This window comes from Aquarana catesbeiana, linkage group LG03 (genome assembly GCF_042186555.1).
Source record: "Aquarana catesbeiana isolate 2022-GZ linkage group LG03, ASM4218655v1, whole genome shotgun sequence".
In the NCBI taxonomy this organism is placed as follows: Eukaryota; Metazoa; Chordata; class Amphibia; order Anura; family Ranidae; genus Aquarana; species Aquarana catesbeiana.
Genome location: NC_133326.1, coordinates 187,374,421 through 187,394,091, shown reverse-complemented (window position 1 = coordinate 187,394,091; position 19,671 = coordinate 187,374,421). Strand labels below are relative to the sequence as shown.

The following is a 19,671-nucleotide window of genomic DNA, read 5'->3' as shown; positions in this document are numbered from 1 at the left end:
CATATACAAATGAACATTTAAAAAAAACAAAAAAAACAAAAAACAATACCGTTTCAATAACAGTCATAAGCCTCCCATGTATGGAGTCTGTCAGTTTCTTGATCAGTTGATGATCAACGTTTTGCGCAGCAGCAACCACAGCCTCCCAGACACTTCAGAGAGGTGTACTGTTTCCGTTCACTGTATATCTCCCGTTTAAGAAGGGAGCCAGGTCATTCTTTCATCTTTAAGGCCTTTACTGGCTAGCCACACAGTGGAGTATTTTGATGCATGCGATGTAGCATTGTCCTGTATAAATATCATGGTCTCCTTGAAAGATGCAGACTTTCCTGTACCACTGCCTGAAGAAAGTTTCTAAAAACTAACAGTAGGTTTGGGAGCTGATTTTGAGTCCATATTCAACCTGAAAAGGTCCAACTAGCTCATCTTTAATAGGAGCCCATACCAGTACCCCGCCTCCACACTTTGCTGGTGTCTGAGTCAAAGTGGAGCTCTGTGCCCATTACTGATCCAGCCACAGGCCCATCCATCTGGTCCGTCAAGAGCCACTCTCCTCTCATCAGTCCATAAAAACTTTGAAAAATATGTCAAATATTTCTCGGCCAAGTCTTGAGTGGTCAGGTTTCAAGCTTCCTTACCTTGGCCATGTGTCTGAGCACTGAACATCTTGTACTTCTGGGCACTCCAGGTAGGTTGCAGTTCTGGAATGTGACAGCACTGGAGGATAATGGTTCCTAGTAGCTTCACATTTAATTTTTCTCAAATATTTGGCAGTTAATTTAAGTCTTTCTCATCGCATTTCTTGCGACCGTTGACTATTTGTAACAAAACATTTGTTGGTTCAGTGATCATGCCCAATATCTTGGGCTACATCCCTCTGAAAGACTTTTAAAGTTAAATATCTTTTTTGGCCCATTTTGCCTAAAACAAAGCTGCCTAATAATTATGCACACTTTGATATAGGGTGTTGATTTCCTTAAGCCACATCCTCCCTTATTACACAAATACACGTCACCTGATAAGCTTGGACATGGACAATATGCATAAAAATGATGATTTGGTCAAAATACTCACTTGCCAAATAATTGTGCACATACATTATACTTTCTGGACAAATGCACACAAATACGGTTTGGCCCACACAGCTTTGTTCAGCCTGGTGTCAATATGCACATCAGGAGTACGCATCTTTCATTGCGAATTTGTGGACTTTCTTCAAAGCGTGGGGAGCACGTTTCTTGAGGCCAACTCCATGGATCCACTTGTGAATATTGACGTTGTGTTCCCTTGTAACTACCTCATTAATGGCAGAGCAGCAACTTTTCCATTCACCTGCCTTCGTTGCTGGCGCCATGTTCTCCTAGGGACAACGACGGAAAGTCTGCAACATCTTTTATGAATGTCATTTGCCTCCCCAAAAAGAAGTATGCCTTAAAAGAGTAAACTTTTTTTTTAAAAAAGTGTTTTTATTTATTTTTACAGGCAGCTTCAGCTGTTCAGGCTTTGAGTGTCAAGATTCTGCATGCATGAATTATTAGGGCCATTCTGTAAATATGTCTCATCACCTGTTCTAAGGCATCCACACAAAAAGAGCAGAACAAAGTGTAATTGCTGTACTTGATTTAAAGAGGTTGTAAAGGCTGAAGGATTTTTTTACCTTCATGCAGTTCTGTGCTGCTGGTGCTGCTGCCCAATGTGAGTTCTGGTTAAGGGGTGCGGTTGGGGGGGCTAACCAGGGGGCATGTCCTTAAAAGCTTGCTTTATTTTATTTCACCTGATTTTTTCCTTTGAGTAAAAAAAAAAAAATAAAAAACTATCCCAAAAGGAAACTGCTGTAACTGCTTATAAATAGTTTTAACTGAAGTTCAGCTTCAATTTGTTTAGTGTATCTAAATCTGCTAGTGCATCTAACACACCCCTCAACCCTGGACTAACAATGCTGCTGTCCAAAGGTGTGCCTATTCTCCTTCATCCAGAGTGGGGGCATTCTAATACAGGAGGAGTGTTACTGGCCAGATCAGCAAATGAAAACAGAGGGGGGGAAAAGCCTTTAAAAAAAAAAAAGAAAAATGAATGCAGCCATCACATCGAATGATTGGTAAACTGCAGTATATTACATCTTTGGTTGTGCGTTTAATACAGCTTTAAACAATGCCTATACATTTCTAAAGGCAGTGTCCCTTCTTACCATCCCAGGAGTTAGGAAACAGATATATGCTTTAACAAAAAAAAAAAAAAAATGCTTGCTACAATTTAGGATGCTTGGCTTACCAGATAAACATACCTTTTTTGTTTTGGGGTATTTAGGCAGGCATTTGTTTTGTGCAACTGAATCAAGATCTGCAACTTCATCATTATCTGCAGCTGCAACCACTGCTGTGGTAGAAGAGTTCTCACTAACAGGCTCTTCCACAAGTGTATTAGTCTCAGTTTCCACTTGCTGTGGTGTGACCTCCACATCTGGGGAGGAAGGCTGGACATCTGAGCAGGTGCTTATAGTTCTGTGCCGCCGTCGCTGCTGCCCAATGTGAGTTCTGCTTCTAGTAAAACTTTTCCTTTGTTTTGTCCTGCTTATTTTTGCAGGGGTAGGCTTGCTGACAGGTTCTTCTTTCACGGGTTCCTAGAAATATTAAAAAGGAATATAGAAGTTTATAACCAGCTGTATCAGTAACAAGTAATGGCAAGGAAGAATATAACACCTTATAATAAGATGGGGCTTACTTTTCGCTCTTTAACCCCGCCAAACTCTGTATAGCATGTGTGTTTTTAGATGGATATACAGTATCTCACAAAAGTGAGTACACCATCACATTTTCGTAAATATTTTATTATATCTTTTCATATGACAACACTGAAGAAATGACACTTTGCTACAATGTAAAGTAGTGAGCGCACAGCTTGTATAACAGTGTAAATTTGCTGTCCCCTCAAAATAACTCAACACACAGCCATTAATGTCTATACCTCTGGCAACAAAAGTGAGTACACCTCTAAGTGAAAATGTCCAAATTGGGCCCAATTGTCAATATTTTGTGTGGCCACCATTATTTTCCAGCACTGCCTTAACCCTCTTGGGCATGGAGTTCACCAGAGCTTCACAGGTTGCCACTGGAGTCCTCTTCCACTCCTCCATGACGACATCACAGAGCTGGTGGATGTTAGAGACCTTGCGCTTCTCCACCTTTTGATTTGAGGATGCCCCACAGATGCTCAATAGGGTTTAGGTCTGGAGACAAGCTTGGCCAGTCCATCACCTTTACCCTCAGCTTCTTTAACAAGTCAGTGGTCATCTTGGAGGTGTTTGGGGTCGTTATGTTGGAATACTGCCCTGCGGCCCAGTCTCCAAGGGGAGGGGATCATGCTCTGATTCAGTATGTCACAGTACATGTTGGCATTCATGGTTATCTCAATGAACTGTAACTCCCCAGTGCCAGCAGCACTCATGCAGCCCCACCACCATGCTTGATTGTAGGCAAGACACACTTGTCTTTGTACTCCTTACCTGGTTGCCACCACACACGCTTGACACCATCTGAAACAAATATTTATCTTGGCCTCATCAGACCACAGGACATGGTTTCAGTAATCCATGTCCTTAGTCTGCTTGTCTTCAGCAAACAGTTTGTGGGCTTTCCTGTGCATCATCTTTAGGGGAGGCTTCCTTCTGGGACGACAGCCGTGCAGACCAATCTGATGCAGTGTGCGGGGTATGGTCTGAGCACTGACAGCCAGACCTTCCCACCCCTTCAACCTCTGCAGCAATGCTGGCAGCACTCATACGTCTAGTTCCCAAAGACAAACGCTATATATGACACTGTGCATGTGCACTCAACTTCTTTGGTCGACCATGGCGAGGCCTGTTCTGAGTGGAACCTGTCCTGTTAAACTGCTGTATGGTCTTGGCCACCATGCTGCAGCTCAGTTTCAGGGTCTTGGCAATATTCTTATAGCCTAGGTCATCTTTATGTAGAGCAACAATTCTTTTTTTCATATACTCAGAGTTCTTTGCAATGAGACGCCACGTTGAACTTCCAGTGACCAGAATAAGAGAGCGAGATAATACCAAATTTAGCACACCTGCTCCCCATTCACACCTGAGACCTTGTCACATGACACCGGGGAGAGAAAATGGCTAATTGGACCCAATGGACACTTAGGGGTGTACTCACTTTTGTTGCCAGGGGTTTATACATTAATGGCTGTGTGTTGAGTTCTTTTGAGGGGACAGCAAATTTACATGGTTATAGAAGCTGTACACTCACTACTTTACATTGTAGCAAAGTGTCATTTCTGCAGTGTTGTCACATGAAAAGATATAATAAAATATTTACAAAAATGTGAGGGGTGTACTCACTTTTGTGCAATACTGTATATTCATTATATATATAAAATGATATACATACACACACATATACCCATGCTGTAAAATCTTGTACTGCATTTTATACTTCTACTCATACCATCTATACCTGGGCAAAACATTTTCACTAATTGAAGAGCATACGTCTGCAAGCTTTCTTTCTTCAAAAAAAACCAAAAACATTCCTATACATCCTGAAAAATGCTGAAGTTGTTCAGTGCAACTACGATTAACAAGAGGACTTTTACTCACCTCACAGTGCTTGCCAAATATTACAGCAAGGTAATAAGCAACAGTTGCAGTAAATACAGGCGCATCTCAAAAGAATTTGAATATACTCAAAAAGTTATTTCAGTAATTCAATTCAAAAAGTGAAGCATATATTATATAGATTCATACACACCGATTGATGTGTCAAGCATTTTTCTTTTAATTTTGATTATGGCTTACAGCTAGTGAAAACCCAAAAATCAGTATCTCAGAAAATTAGAATATTGTGAAAAAAGTTCAATATTGTAGACTCGTGGGGGTTGATTTACTAAAACCGGAGTGCACAATCTGATGCAGCTGTGGTAGCCAATCAGCTTCTAATTCAGTTTGTTCAATTCAGCTTTGACAAAAAAACATGGAAGCTGTTTGGTAAATCAGCTGCATCAGATTTTGTAAATCAACCCCATGGTGTCACACTCTAATCCGCTAATTAACTCAAAACATCTGTAAAGGTTTCCTGATCCAGGGGTCTCAAACTGGTGGCCCTTCAGCTGTTACGAAACTACAAGTCCCATGAGGCATTGCAAGGCTGACAGTTACAAGCATGACTCCCACAGGCAGAGGCATGATGGGACTTGTAGTTTCGCAACAACTGGAGGGCCGCCAGTTTGAGACCCATGCTTTAAATGGTCTCTGTCTGGTTTAGTAGGTTAAACAATCATGTCCAGAAGACAGACAGTCATTGACACCCTCCACAAAGAGGGTAAGTCACAAAAGGTCATTGCTAAAGCTGGCCATTCACAGAGTGCAGTTTCCAAGCATATTCATGGAAAGTTGAGTGGAAGGAAAAAGTGTGGTAGAAAAAGGTGCACAAGCAACAGGGATAACCGCAGCCTTGAAAGGATTGTGAAGCAAAGGCCATTCAAGAATTTGGGGGAGCTTCAAAAGGAGTGGATTATGGCTGGTGTCCGTGCTTCAAGAGCCACCACACAGACATACCCAGGACATGGGCCACAACTGTTGCATTCTTTGTGTCAAGCCAATCCTGAACCGTCTTACCTGGGCTAAGGACAAAAGGGACTGGACAGTTGCTCAGTGGTCCAAAGTCCTCTTTTCGGATTAAAGTAAAATTTTGCATTGCATTTGGAAATCAAGTTCCCAGTGTCTGGAGGAAGAGTGGAGAGGCAAAGAATCCAAGTTGCATGAGGTCCAGTGTGAAGTTTCCACAGTCAGTGATAATTTGGGAAGCCATGTCATCTACTGGTGCTGGTCCACTGTTTTATCAAGTCACTAAAGCCCTCTACCAGGAAATCCTAGAGCATGCTTCCCTCTACTGACCAGCTTTATGGAGATGCGAATTTCATTTTCCAGCACGACTTGGCACCTTCCCACACTGCCAAAAGTACATAAACCATACCTGGTTTATTGATCATAGTATCACTGTGCTTGATTGGCCAGCAAAGTCGCCTGACCTAAACCCCATAGGGAATCTGTGCGGTATAGTCAAGAGGAAGATGAGAAACCAGACCCAACAATGCAGACGTGCTGAAGGCCGCTATCAAAGCAATCCAGGCTTCCATAACACCTCAGCAGTGCCACAGGCTGACCGCCTCCATGCTGCATCGATGCAGTAATTCACGCAAAAGGAGTCCCGAACAACTATTAAATGGATAATATACTGTACATGGACATACTTTTCAGTAAGCGATGTCTGTATTAATTTTTTTTTTAATGGTCTTATTTAATTTTTTAATTTTCTGAGATACTGAATCTTGGGGGTTTCACTAGCTGTAAGCCATAATCAAAATAAAAAGCAATAGATGCTTGAAATAGATCACTGTGTGAAATTAATGTATATAAGCGTTTCACTTTTTGAATTGAATTACTGAAATAAATGAACTTTTTGAGATGCACCTGTACAGCAATCCTTATCCTAAACATTAAAAAGGCCAAACAAAGCCAAAGTTTCATAAAAGTAAAACATTAATCTGGTTAAATTCTAATACACTCTTGTATGTAGGCCGTCATACTAATCTTGTAGAGCATTGCCCTCAAAAGTCATAGTGCTGTTAAAGTAGACCTATACATCTCCACTGCAGCGTTGTGATGTCCATATGCTCTCACCAGCCACTGACATCTTCAGATGGTGTTGACCCGAGTTTCTGATCTTCAATCATTAAGGTTGGCCAGGCCAAGATGTCATTTATCTCAGTAGATGCCGAAATTGTATACCGAGATGTGCTTTAATCACTTCCCGACCGGCGCACGCCGATGTACGTTGGCCGGCTGGGTGAATGGGCGTACAGGTAAGTCCCATTAAATTTCCCGCCATGTCATTGCGTGTGCGCGCCGGCCGAGAGCTCCGTGAGTCGAGTCGCGCGGACGCGATTGCCACGGGGATACCCACGATCGCCTCATGGAGAGGACGGATGGGGAGATGCTGATGTAAACAGCATCTCCCCGTTCTGCCTAGTGACAGAGTCACTGATCTCTGCTCCCCGTCATCGGGAGCAGAGATCATTGACGTGTCACAGCTAGCCCATCCCCCCTGCAGTTATAATCACTCCCTAGTACTGACTTAACCCCTCCCCGCCCCCTAGTGGTTAACCCCTCCACTGCCAGTGTCATTTACACAGGAATCAGTGCATTTTTATAGCACCGATTGCTGTATAAATGTCAATGGTCCCAACAATGTGTCAAAAATGTCCGATGTGTCCGCCATAATGTCGCAGTCACAATAAAAATCGCTGATCGCCGCTATTACTAGTAAAAAAAAGAATTATTAATAAAAATGCCATAAAACTATCCCCTATTTTGTTAACACTATAACTTTTGCGCAAACCAATCAATATGCTTAATGCGATACAATATTTTTTTTACCAAAAATATGTAGAAAAATACATATCGGCCTAAACTGAGGGAAAAAAAATGTTTTAATTATTTTTGGGGATATTTATTATAGCAAAAAGTAAAAAATGCGGTTTTTTCAAAATTGACGCTATTTTTTTTGTTTATAGCGCAAAAAACAAAAACCGCAGAGGTGATCAAAAACCACCAAAAGAAAGCTCTATTTGTGGGAAAAAAGGACGTCAATTTTGTTTGGGAGCCACATCACACGATTGTCGGTTAAAGCGACACAGTGCCAAATCGCAAAAACGCACTGGTCAGGAAGGGGGTAAATTCTTCTGGGGCTGAAGTGGTTAAATAATCTCTTGATAGAAATATGTAAAGGCTATTTTGTGCTTGAGCTCTTTGTAATCTGTTACATTACACAAAAAAACTATGTAGCTGGAATAAAAAAAAAAAAAAAAAAAAAAAGCACCATACAAGTAAAACTAACACATGGGTCGAAGTTGAGATATATTAGCCATAGGTGATTGTAAAGTCTTGTTTTCTATTCTATAAAAATACTAAACATGTTATACTTACCTCCTATGTGCAGTGGTTTTGCACAGAGCAGCCCAGAGCCTCCATTTTTCAGGTCCCTCTTCAGCTCTCCTGGCCCCTCCCTCCTGTTGAGTGCTCTGACAGCAAGCAGTTCCCTATGGGGCACCCGAGCAGAGTCACAGCTCTGTGTCCATTCAGACACGGAGCACTGGTTTGGCCCAACCCCCCTTAATGATTAGCTAACTGACTTTGATTAACAGCAGCGTGAGCCAATGGTGCCGCTGCTGTGTCTCAGCCAATCAGGAAGGAGAGTGCCGCCGAAGGTATTCGTGGACATCGCTGGATAGAGATGGGGCTCAGGTAAGTGTTAGGGTGTTCTGGGGCGGCTGCTGCACAAAGAAGGCTTTTTATCTTAATGCATAGAATGCATCAAGATAAAAAAACCTTCTGCCTTTACAACCACTTGAACCATGCTGCCACGTTGCTTTAAGCAGATAAACCAGATTGCTTTGTATATTTATGCTCTATAAGATCATAATTGCTTATAAGGTAACTTGGGAATTATCTTCTTACATCCTGAGACAAGAAATTTGACAAGTTACCATATTACAAGGAACATCTATGACAGACTGTGCTGCAACAAATTACTGCCCGTGATGTGAATGCTAAATCTGACAGTTAATGTTAGAATGATAGCAACAGACGTTTATCCAAATCTTTTTAAAAAGAGTCTACAAAGAAGGATTTCTTCAAAAATTTAGTAGATTAGATCTCACTGTATAAACTAGAACTCAAATTACCTGAGGGAGCTCACATTCACTGACAATCTGGAGGTCCTTGATGTCAGGTTTGACGTCAGTTTTAGATGTACCGATTCTCTCTAAGGCTTGTTCTCTCCTTTTTTCCCTCTTTTCTAGTCTTGCAAAAGCTTGAAGAATCGCTTCCATTTTTCTTTCCTCTCTTGTCTAAGACAAAGCACAAATTGTGAAAGTGTTTTCACAATAGATTTTACATAATTTAACATTTAAAACGTGCAAAAGTTTACAGAATGTAAGAATAACATCCAACTGCGAACAAAAAGCTATACATTTAGCAGCAGCAGCATTACATGAGACAAAAAATGTTTTTAAAAAATCATAAAAATTCTTAATATTTAAAAAGGGAGGTGAATGACTGGCTTGATAACCATTTGCTGCAGGACACCCTTTCAGGCATTTCAATTTAGAAAGTAGTAACGTACTTTCACTCAACACTCATTACTTTTCAATGGAAAATCCAGGTCCAATCTGCAGCATTTATAAAACAACCTGTTATTTGTCAGCGATTCTACTCCTTTTACAACATTCACGGATTTCAAATGGAAAATTGTTTTACATTTTTGTTCCAAACATACATAGCCATGTGAGGCTTCTAGGTTATCTAAATATTATATATAGAGCAAGAAACTGTATGCATTTTTCAAAAGCCACGTCAAAGGATACGTAAAAAAAAATAATTAAAATAAAGACAAATAAAAAGGCTAGTTCATAATACCAATACTACTAATACTAATGACCTTTATATTGGTATATCGCGGGCTCAAACACCAGGCGTCAGGTCGCCGCTGCGACTAGCTGGCAATTCTGACAGCCCCATCGGTGCCTCCTCACCTTTGAGGAATAAAAATTACTTAATTGTAAACTTTTCTAGCAGAAATTAGGAAAAATGTTTTGTTTCAAAAAGTCTTTTTATTGGCAGAAAATAAAAAAACCCCAGTTACATAGTAGGTGAGGTTGAAAAAGACACAAGTCCAACCTATGTGTGATTATATGTCAGTATTACATTGTATATCCCTGTATGTTGCAGTCGTTCAGGTGCTTATCTAATAGTTTCTTGAAACTATCAATGCCCCCCGCTGAGACCACTGCCTGTGGAAGGGAATTACACATCCTTGCCGCTCTTACAGTAAAGAACCCTCTACATAGTTTAAGGTTAAATCTCTTTTCTTCTAATTTTAATGAGCGGCCACGAGTCTTGTTATACTCCCTTCTGCAAAAAAGTTTTATCCCTATTGTGGGTCACCAGTATGGTATTTGTATATTCACATCATATCCCCTCTCAAGCGTCTCTTCTCCAGAGAGAATAAGTTCAGTGCTCGCAACCTTTCCTCATAACTATATCCTCCAGACCCTTTATTAGCTTTGTTGCCCTTCTTTGTACTCGCTCCATTTCCAGTACATCCTTCCTGAGGACTGGTGCCTAGAACTGGACAGCATACTCTAGGTGCAGTCGGACCAGAGTCTTGTAGAGCGGGAGAATTATCGTTTTATCTCTGGAGTTGATCCTTTTTTAATGCATGCCAATATTCTGTTTGCTTTGCTAGTAGCAGCTTAGCATTGCATGCCCTTGCTGAGCCTATCATCTACTAGGACCCCCAGGTCCTTTCCCATCCTAGATTCCCCCAGAGGTTATCCCCCCAGTGTATAGATTGTATACATATTTCTGCCACCCAAATGCATTATTTTACATTTTTCTACATTGAACCTCATTTGCCATGTAGTTGCCCTCCCCATTAATTTGTTCAGATCTTTTTGCAAGGTTTCCACATCCTGCAGAGAAGTTATTGCCCTGCTTAGCTTAGTATCCTCCGCAAATACAGAAATTGAACGGTTTACCCCCATCCTCCAGGTTGTTCATGAACAAATTAAACAGGATGGTCCCCAGCACAGAACCCTGGGGGGCCCCACTACCATTCTGAGTACTCCCCATTTATCACCACCCTCTAAACTTGCCCTTGTAGCCAGTTTTCAATCCATGTACTCACCCTATGGTCCATGCCAACGGACCTTATTTTGTACAGTAAACGTTTATGGGGAACTGTGTCAAATGCTTTTGCAAAATCCAGATACACCACGTCTACAGGCCTTCATTTATCTAGATGGCAACTCATCTCCTCATAGAAGGTTAACAGACTGGTTTGGCAGAAGGATTCTTCATGAATCCATGCCGATTACTGATGATACCGTTCTCATTACTAAAATCTTGCATATAGTCCCTTATCTTCCCCTCCAAGAGTTTACATACTATTGATGTTAGGCTAACTGGTCTGTAATTCCCAGGGATGTATTTTGGGCCCTTTTTAAATATTGGTGCTACATTGGCTTTTCTCCAATCAGCTGGTAACATTCCAGTCAGTAGACTGTCATCAAAAATTAGGAACCATGGTCTGGCAATTACTTGACTGATTTCCCTCGGGTGCAAGCCATCTGCTCCTGGTGATTTATTAATGTTAATTTCCCAAGTCTAATTTTAATTCTGTCTCTGTTAACCATGGAGATGCTTCCTGTGATGTGTCATGAGGATAAAACACTGCAGTTTTGGTTACTGAAGCCCCCCGATTCACTCGTGAAGACTTAGGAGAAGAATTCAATACCTTTGCCATCTCCCCATCCTTTGTAACCAGATGTCCTTCCTCATTCTTTATGGGGCCAATATGGTCTGTCCTCCCTTTTTTACATACTTAAAGAATTTCTTGGGATTTATTTTGCTATCCTCCGCTATGTGTCTTTAATGTTCAATCTTACCCGTCCTTACTGACTCTTACATTTCTTGTTGCATTCTTTATAAAGTCTGAATGCACCTCGTATTTTGTGAAGGCCTTCTCCTTTGCTTATATATGCATTTTACATTGGAGTTAAGCCATCCAGGACTTTTGTAAGCTCTTTTAAATTTATTACCCAAAGGATGCATTGGCTAATTCCTAAGATTTTATCTCAATTTATGCCTTCTAGCAAGGTTCGTAGTTTAGGGAAGTTGGCTCTTTTGAAATTCAGTGTCTTCCCCTTATGTTTCCTATTTGTGTGATTTATACTGAAGCCAACTGACCTGTGATCGCTGTTACCTAAATTGCCCACAATTCCACATCCGTGATTAGGTCTGTATTGTTGGTAATTAGTAAATCCAGTAATGCTTTATTTCTAGTTGGTGCATCCACCATCTGACCCATAAAATTGTCCTGCAAGACGTTTAGGAACTGGCGAGCCTTAGATGAATGCGCGGTTCCCTCCACCCAGTCTGTGTCTGGATAGTTAAAATCCCCCATTATGATAACACTTCCCATCCTTGCTGCTAATCCAAATTGTGATAGGAGATCTGTCTCCCCTTCCTCCCTCAGGTTAGAGGGCCTATAGTATAGTGCTAGTATTTTCCCCCTAGCTTCATCCCTTTGGAGCTCTACCCATAAGGATTCCACCACCTCCCTAGCTCCCTTAGTGATGTCATCTCTCACATTCACTTGTACATTATTCTTGATATATAGGCATACTCCTCCCCCTTTTTTACCCCCTCTATCCTTGCGATAAAGGGTATACCCTTGAATGTTTGCTAGCCAATCATGAGAGCTGTTGAACCAAGTCTCTGAAATTCCCACAAAATCCAAATCCTCCTCGTACCTCAACGTTGATTAAATACCACCAAAAAAAAAAAAAAAATCTGTCAAAAAATAAATTTAAAAAAAGGATACAAATTTCATATGGATACAGTGTTGCATAACCAAAGTGCGTCAGCGCTGAAAGCTGAAAATTGGGGGGGAAAGTGCCCAATAGGCAAGGGTTAAGTGCTTCTTCACATATTGGCACTTCCATGTGTAAACCTGTGTCATGCATCTGTAAAGGCTACATTAGAGAAGGGGTTTTATCGTTTTAAAAAAAAAAAAAAAAAAAAAAAAAAAAAAAAAAAAAAAGGGGGGTTTTAATTTTAGCTGGTTTCCAGATTCAAAGAAAAAAAATTGTCAAGCCTTGGGTCTCCCCTCAATGCACCCACTGCAATAACAAATCTTCTCTAAAGTTAAAATATTGCAGCTAAATACACAAAGCACAGGTACATACAAATTGTACCTGCCAATAGTTTTTTTTTTTTTTTTTTTTTTAAAGTGCTTCCATATACCTGTGCACAGGGATCAAAATTGGAGGAGAAGCAAGAGGGGGGAGGAGGAGAAGCAAGAGGGGGGAGGAGGAGAAGCAAGAGGGGGGAGGAGGAGAAGCAAGAGGGGGAGGAGGAGCAGCAAGAGGGGGGAGGAGGAGCAGCAAGAGGGGGGAGGGGGAGGAGGAGGAGCAGCAAGAGGGGGGAGGGGGGGGGAGGAGGAGCAGCAGCAAGAGGGGGGGAGGGGGAGGAGGAGGAGGCAGCAAGAGGGGGGAGGGGGAGGAGGAGGAGGAGCAGCAAGAGGGGGGAGGGGGAGGAGGAGGAGGAGCAGCAAGAGGGGGGGAGGGAGGAGGGGGGAGCAGCAAGAGGGGGGGAGGGAGGAGGAGCAGCAAGAGGGGGGGAGGGAGGAGGAGCAGCAAGAGGCGGGGGAGGGAGGAGGAGCAGCAAGAGGAGGAGGGAGGAGGAGAGGCAAGAGGGGGGGAGGAGGAGGAGGAGAGGCAAGAGGGGGGGGGGGGAGGAGGAGAGGCAAGAGGGGGGGGGAGGAGGAGGAGAGGCAAGAGGGGGGGGAGGAGGAGGAGAGGCAAGAGGGGGGGGGAGGAGGAGGAGAGGCAAGAGGGGGGGGGGGGGAGGAGGAGGAGGAGGAGGAGGAGGAGGAGAAGGAGGAGGAGGAGAAGGAGCAAGAGGGGGGGGAGGAGGAGGAGGAGAAGCAGCAAGGAGGAGGAGGAGGAGGAGGAGGAGGAGGAGGAGGAGAAGCAGCAAGGGGGGGGGAGGAGGAGGAGGAGGAGGAGGAGGAGGAGGAGGAGGAGGAGGAGAAGAAGCAGCAAGAGGGGGGGGGGGAGGAGGAGGAGGAGGAGAAGAAGCAGCAAGAGGGGGGAGGAGGAGGAGAAGCAGCAAGAGGGGGGAGGAGGAGGAGGGGAGAAGAAGCAGCAAGAGGGGGGGGAGGAGGAGAAGCAGCAAGAGGGGGGAGGAGGAGGAGAAGGAGAAGCAGCAAGAGGGGGAGGAGGAGGAGGAGAAGGAGAAGCAGCAAGAGAGGGGGGAGGAGGAGGAGAAGAAGCAGCAAGAGGGGGGGAGGAGGAGGAGGAGGAGAAGCAGCAAGAGGGGGGGGAAGAGGAGGAGGAGGAGAAGCAGCAAGAGGGGGGAGGAGGAGGAGAGAAGCAGCAAGAGGGGGGAGGAGGAGGAGAAGAAGCAGCAAGAGGGGGGAGGAGGAGGAGGAGAAGAAGCAGCAAGAGGGGCGAGGGAGGAGGAGGAGGAGAAGCAGCAAGAGGGGGGAGGAGGAGGAGGAGAAGAAGCAGCAAGAGGGGGGAGGAGGAGGAGGAGGAGAAGAAGCAGCAAGAGGGGGGAGGAGGAGGAGGAGAAGAAGCAGCAAGAGGGGGGAGGAGGAGGAGGAGAAGGAGAAGCAGCAAGAGGGGGGAGGAGGAGGAGAAGGAGAAGCAGCAAGAGGGGGGAGGAGGAGGAGAAGGAGAAGCAGCAAGAGGGGGGGGGGGGGAGGAGGAGAAGGAGAAGCAGCAAGAGGGGGGAGGAGGAGGAGAAGGAGAAGCAGCAAGAGGGGGGAGGAGGAGGAGGAGAAGAAGCAGCAAGAGGGGGGAGTAGGAGGAGGAGGAGGAGGAGGAGGAGAAGAAGCAGCAAGAGGGGGGAGGAGGAGGAGGGAGGAGGAGGAGGAGGAGGAGGAGAAGAAAGCAGCAAGAGGGGGGAGGAGGAGGAGGAAAGAAGCAGCAAGAGGGAGGAGGAGGAGAAGCAGCAAGAGGGGGGAGGAGGGGGAGGAGGGAGGAGAGAAGCAGCAAGAGGGGGGAGGAGGAGGAGGAGGAGGAGAAGAAGTAGCAAGAGGGGGGAGGAGGAGGAGGAGAAGCAGCAAGAGGGGGGAGGAGGAGGAGGAGGAGAAGAAGCAGCAAGGGGGGGGAGGAGGAGGAGGAGAAGAAGCAGCAAGAGGGGGAGGAGGAGGAGGAGAAGAAGCAGCAAGAGGGGGGAGGAGGAGGAGGAGAAGCAGCAAGAGGGGGAGGAGGAGGAGGAGAAGAAGCAGCAAGAGGGGGGGAGGAGGAGGAGGAGAAGAAGCAGCAAGAGGGGGGGAGGAGGAGGAGGAGAAGCAGCAAGAGGGGGGAGGAGGAGGAGGAGGAGAAGCAGCAAGAGGGGGGAGGAGGAGGAGAAGCAGCAAGAGTGGGGAGGAGGAGGAGAAGCAGCAAGAGTGGGGAGGAGGAGGAGGAGAAGCAGCAAGAGGGGGGAGGAGGAGGAGGAGAAGAAGCAGCAAGAGGGGGGAGGAGGAGGAGAAGCAGCAAGAGTGGGAGGAGGAGGAGGAGAAGAAGCAGCAAGAGGGGGGAGGAGGAGGAGGAGGAGGAGGAGGAGAAGAAGCAGCAAGAGGGGGGAGGAGGAGGAGGAGGAGGAGGAGAAGCAGCAAGAGGGGGGAGGAGGAGGAGGAGCAGCAAGAGGGGGAGGAGGAGAAGAAGAAGCAGCAGCAAGAGGGGGGAGGAGGAGGAGGAGAGAAGCAGCAAGAGGGGGGGGAGGAGGAGAAGCAGCAAGAGGGGGGAGGAGGAGGAGAAGAAGCAGCAAGAGGGGGGAGGAGAGGAGGAGGAGGAGGAGAAGAAGCAGCAAGACGGGGGAGGAGGAGCAGCAGCAAGACGGGGGAGGAGAAGAAGCAGCAAGAGGGGGGAGGAGGAGGAGGAGCAGCAAGAGGGGGGAGGAGGAGGAGGAGGAGCAAGAGGGGGGAGGAGGAGGAGCAGCAAGAGGGGGGAGGAGGAGGAGAAGCAGCAAGAGGGGGGAGGAGGAGGAGAAGAAGAAGCAGCAAGAGGGGGGAGGAGGAGGAGGAGGAGGAGGAGGAGGAGGAGGAGGAGGAGAAGAAGAAGCAGCAGCAAGAGGGGGGAGGAGGAGGAGAAGAAGCAGCAAGAGGGGGGGAGGAGGAGGAGGAGGAGGAGGAGGAGAAGCAGCAGCAAGAGGGAGGAGGAGGAGGAGGAGGAGAAGAAGCAGCAAGAGGGGGGAGGAGGAGAAGAAGCAGCAAGAGGGGGGAGGAGGAGAAGAAGCAGCAAGAGGGGGGAGGAGGAGAAGCAGCAGCAAGAGGGGGAGGAGGAGGAGGAGAAGCAGCAGCAAGAGGGAGGAGGAGGAGGAGGAGAAGCAGCAGCAAGAGGGAGGAGGAGGAGGAGGAGAAGCAGCAGCAAGAGGGAGGAGGAGAAGGAGGAGGAGGAGGAGGAGGAGGAGGAGGAGGAGGAGGAGGAGGAGGAGGAGGAGGAGAAGAAGCAGCAAGAGGGGGGAGGAGGAGGAGGAGGAGGAGAAGAAGCAGCAGAGGGGGGAGGAGGAGGAGGAGGAGAAGCAGCAGCAGCAAGAGGGGGGAGGAGAGGAGGAGGAGGAGGAGAAGCAGCAAGAGGGGGGAGGAGGAGGAGGAGGAGAAGCAGCAAGAGGGGGAGGAGGAGGAGGAGGAGAAGAAGCAGCAAGAGGGGGGAGGAGGAGAAGCAGCAAGAGGGGGGAGGAGGAGAAGCAGCAAGAGGGGGGGAGGAGGAGGAGGAGAAGCAGCAAGAGGGGGGAGGAGGAGGAGAAGCAGCAAGAGGGGGGAGGAGGAGGAGGAGGAGGAGGAGGAGAAGCAGCAGCAAGAGGGAGGAGGAGAGGAGGAGAAGAAGCAGCAAGAGGGGGGAGGAGGAGAAGAAGCAGCAAGAGGGGGAGGAGGAGAAGAAGCAGCAAGAGGGGGGAGGAGGAGAAGCAGCAGCAAGAGGGGGGAGGAGGAGGAGGAGAAGCAGCAGCAAGAGGGAGGAGGAGGAGGAGGAGAAGCAGCAGCAAGAGGGAGGAGGAGGAGGAGGAGGAGAAGCAGCAGCAAGAGGGAGGAGGAGGAGAAGGAGGAGGAGGAGGAGGAGGAGGAGGAGGAGGAGGAGGAGGAGGAGGAGGAGGAGGAGGAGGAGGAGGAGGAGGAGAGGAGAAGCAGCAAGAGGGGGGAGGAGGAGGAGGAGGAGGAGAAGAAGCAGCAAGAGGGGGGAGGAGGAGGAGGAGAAGCAGCAAGAGGGGGGAGGAGGAGGAGGAGGAGAAGCAGCAGCAGCAAGAGGGGGGGAGGAAGAGGAGGAGGAGGAGGAGAAGCAGCAAGAGGGGGGAGGAGGAGGAGGAGGAGAAGAAGCAGCAAGAGGGAGGGAGGAGGAGGAGGAGGAGAAGAAGCAGCAAGAGGGAGGAGGAGGAGAGCAGCAAGAGGGGGGGAGGAGGAGGAGGAGAAGCAGCAAGAGGGGGAGGAGGAGAGGAGAAGCAGCATGAGGGGGAGAGGAGGAGGAGGAGAAGAAGCAGCAAGAGGGGGAGGAGGAGGAGGAGAAGAAGCAGCAAGAGGGGGGAGGAGGAGGAGGAGAAGAAGCAAGAGGGGGGAGGAGGAGGAGAAGAAGCAGCAAGAGGGGGGAGGAGGAGGAGGAGAAGCAGCAAGAGGGGGGAGGAGGAGGAGGAGAAGCAGCAAGAGGGGGGAGGAGGAGGAGGAGAAGCAGCAAGAGGGGGGAGGAGGAGGAGGAGAAGGAGAAGCAGCAAGAGGGGGGGAGGAGGAGAAGGAGAAGCAGCAAGAGGGGGGAGGAGGAGGAGGAGAAGCAGCAAGAGGGGGGAGGAGGAGGAGGAGAAGGAGAAGCAGCAAGAGGGGGAGGAGGAGGAGGAGAAGGAGAAGCAGCAAGAGGGGGGAGGAGGAGGAGGAGAAGGAGAAGCAGCAAGAGGGGGGAGGAGGAGGAGGAGAAGGAGAAGCAGCAAGAGGGGGGAGGAGGAGGAGGAGAAGGAGAAGCAGCAAGAGGGGGGAGGAGGAGGAGGAGAAGGAGAAGCAGCAAGAGGGGGGGAGGAGGAGGAGGAGAAGGAGAAGCAGCAAGAGGGGGGGAGGAGGAGGAGGAGAAGGAGAAGCAGCAAGAGGGGGGAGGAGGAGGAGGAGAAGGAGAAGCAGCAAGAGGGGGGAGGAGGAGGACGGAGAAGGAGAAGCAGCAAGAGGGGGGAGGAGGAGGAGGAGAAGGAGAAGCAGCAAGAGGGGGGAGGAGGAGGAGGAGAAGGAGAAGCAGCAAGAGGGGGGAGGAGGAGGAGGAGAAGGAGAAGCAGCAAGAGGGGGGAGGAGGAGGAGGAGAAGGAGAAGCAGCAAGAGGGGGGAGGAGGAGGAGGAGAAGGAGAAGCAGCAAGAGGGGGGAGGAGGAGGAGGAGAAGGAGAAGCAGCAAGAGGGGGGAGGAGGAGGAGGAGACGGAGAAGCAGCAAGAGGGGGGAGGAGGAGGAGGAGAAGGAGAAGCAGCAAGAGGGGGAGGAGGAGGAGGAGAAGGAGAAGCAGCAAGAGGGGGGGAGGAGGAGGAGGAGAAGGAGAAGCAGCAAGAGGGGGGAGGAGGAGGAGGAGAAGCAGCAAGAGGGGGGAGGAGGAGGAGGAGAAGGAGAAGCAGCAAGAGGGGGGAGGAGGAGGAGGAGGAGGAGGAGAAGCAGCAAGAGGGGGGAGGAGGAGGAGGAGGAGGAGAAGCAGCAAGAGGGGGGAGGAGGAGGAGGAGAAGCAGCAAGAGGGGGGAGGAGGAGGAGGAGAAGCAGCAAGAGGGGGGGAGGAGGAGGAGGAGAAGCAGCAAGAGGGGGGAGGAGGAGGAGGAGAAGCAGCTAGAGGGGGGAGGAGGAGGAGGAGAAGCAGCAAGAGGGGGGAGGAGGAGGAGAAGCAGCAAGAGGGGGGAGGAGGAGGAGGAGAAGCAGCAAGAGGGGGGAGGAGGAGGAGGAGAAGCAGCAAGAGGGGGGGAGGAGGAGGAGGAAGCAGCAAGAGGGGGAGGGGGGAGGAGAAGCAGCAAGAGGGGGGAGGGGGGAGGAGGAGGAGAAGCAGCAAGAGGGGGGAGGGGGAGGAGGAGGAGAAGCAGCAAGAGGGGGGGAGGGGGAGGAGGAGAAGAAGCAAGAGGGGGGAGGGGGGAGGAGGAGGAGGAGAAGAAGCAAGAGGGGGAGGGGGGAGGAGGAGGAGGAGAAGAAGCAAGAGGGGGGAGGGGGAGGAGGAGGAGAAGAAGCAAGAGGGGGGAGGAGGAGGAGGAGAAGAAGCAAGAGGGGGGAGGAGGAGGAGGAGGAGAAGCAGCAAGAGGGGGGAGGAGGGAGGAGAGAAGCAAGAGGGGGGAGGGAGGAGAGGAGGAGAAGAAGCAGAGGGGGGAGGGGAGGAGGAGAAGAAGCAAGAGGGGGGAGGGGAGGAGGAGAAGAAGCAAGAGGGGGGAGGGGGGAGAAGCAAGAGGGGGGGAGGAGGAGAGGCAAGAGGGGGGAGGAGGAGAGGCAAGAGGGGGGGAGAGGCAAGAGGGGGGGAGGGGAGGAGGAGGAGGAGAAGAAGCAAGAGAGGGGAGGAGGAGGAGGAGAAGCAACAAGAGGGGGGGAGGAGGAGGAGAAGCAGCAACAAGAGGGGGGAGGAGGAGGAGAAGCAGCAACAAGAGGGGGGAGGAGGAGGAGGAGAAGCAGCAACAGAGGGGGGAGGAGGGGAGGAGAAGCAGCAACAAGAGGGGGGAGGAGGAGGAGAAGCAGCAACAAGAGGGGGGAGGAGGAGGAGAAGCAGCAACAAGAGGGGGGAGGAGGAGGAGAAGCAGCCAAGAGGGGGAGGAGGAGGAGAAGCAGCAAGAGGGGGGAGGAGGAGGAGAAGCAGCAAGAGGGGGGGAGGAGGAGGAGAAGCAGCAAGAGGGGGGAGGAGGAGGAGAAGCAGCAAGAGGGGGGAGGAGGAGGAGAAGCAGCAAGAGGGGGGAGGAGGAGGAGAAGCAGCAAGAGGGGGGAGGAGGAGGAGGAGCAGCAAGAGGGGGAGGAGAGGAGAAGCAGCAAGAGGGGGAGGAGGGGGAGGAGGAGGAGAAGAAGAAGCGCAAGAGTGGGGAGGAGGAGGAGGAGGAGAAGCAAGAGTGGGGAGGAGGAGGAGAAGAAG

At 48.8% G+C, this 19,671-nt stretch overlaps 1 protein-coding gene across 13 annotated transcripts in view; it reads right to left on the bottom strand.

The window, feature by feature from the left end:
• KMT2E (lysine methyltransferase 2E (inactive)) overlaps positions 1 to 19,671 on the bottom strand; it is a 181,176-nt gene that overhangs the window by 44,169 nt on the left and 117,336 nt on the right. For all 13 annotated transcript variants that reach the window (XM_073619626.1, XM_073619632.1, XM_073619629.1 and 10 more), the window contains 2 exons: positions 8,758 to 8,922; positions 2,285 to 2,620 (listed from right to left, as the gene is read on the bottom strand). In XM_073619626.1, the coding sequence (XP_073475727.1) occupies positions 2,285 to 2,620; positions 8,758 to 8,922 (501 nt within the window). The remainder of the gene's footprint in view (positions 1 to 2,284; positions 2,621 to 8,757; positions 8,923 to 19,671) is intronic.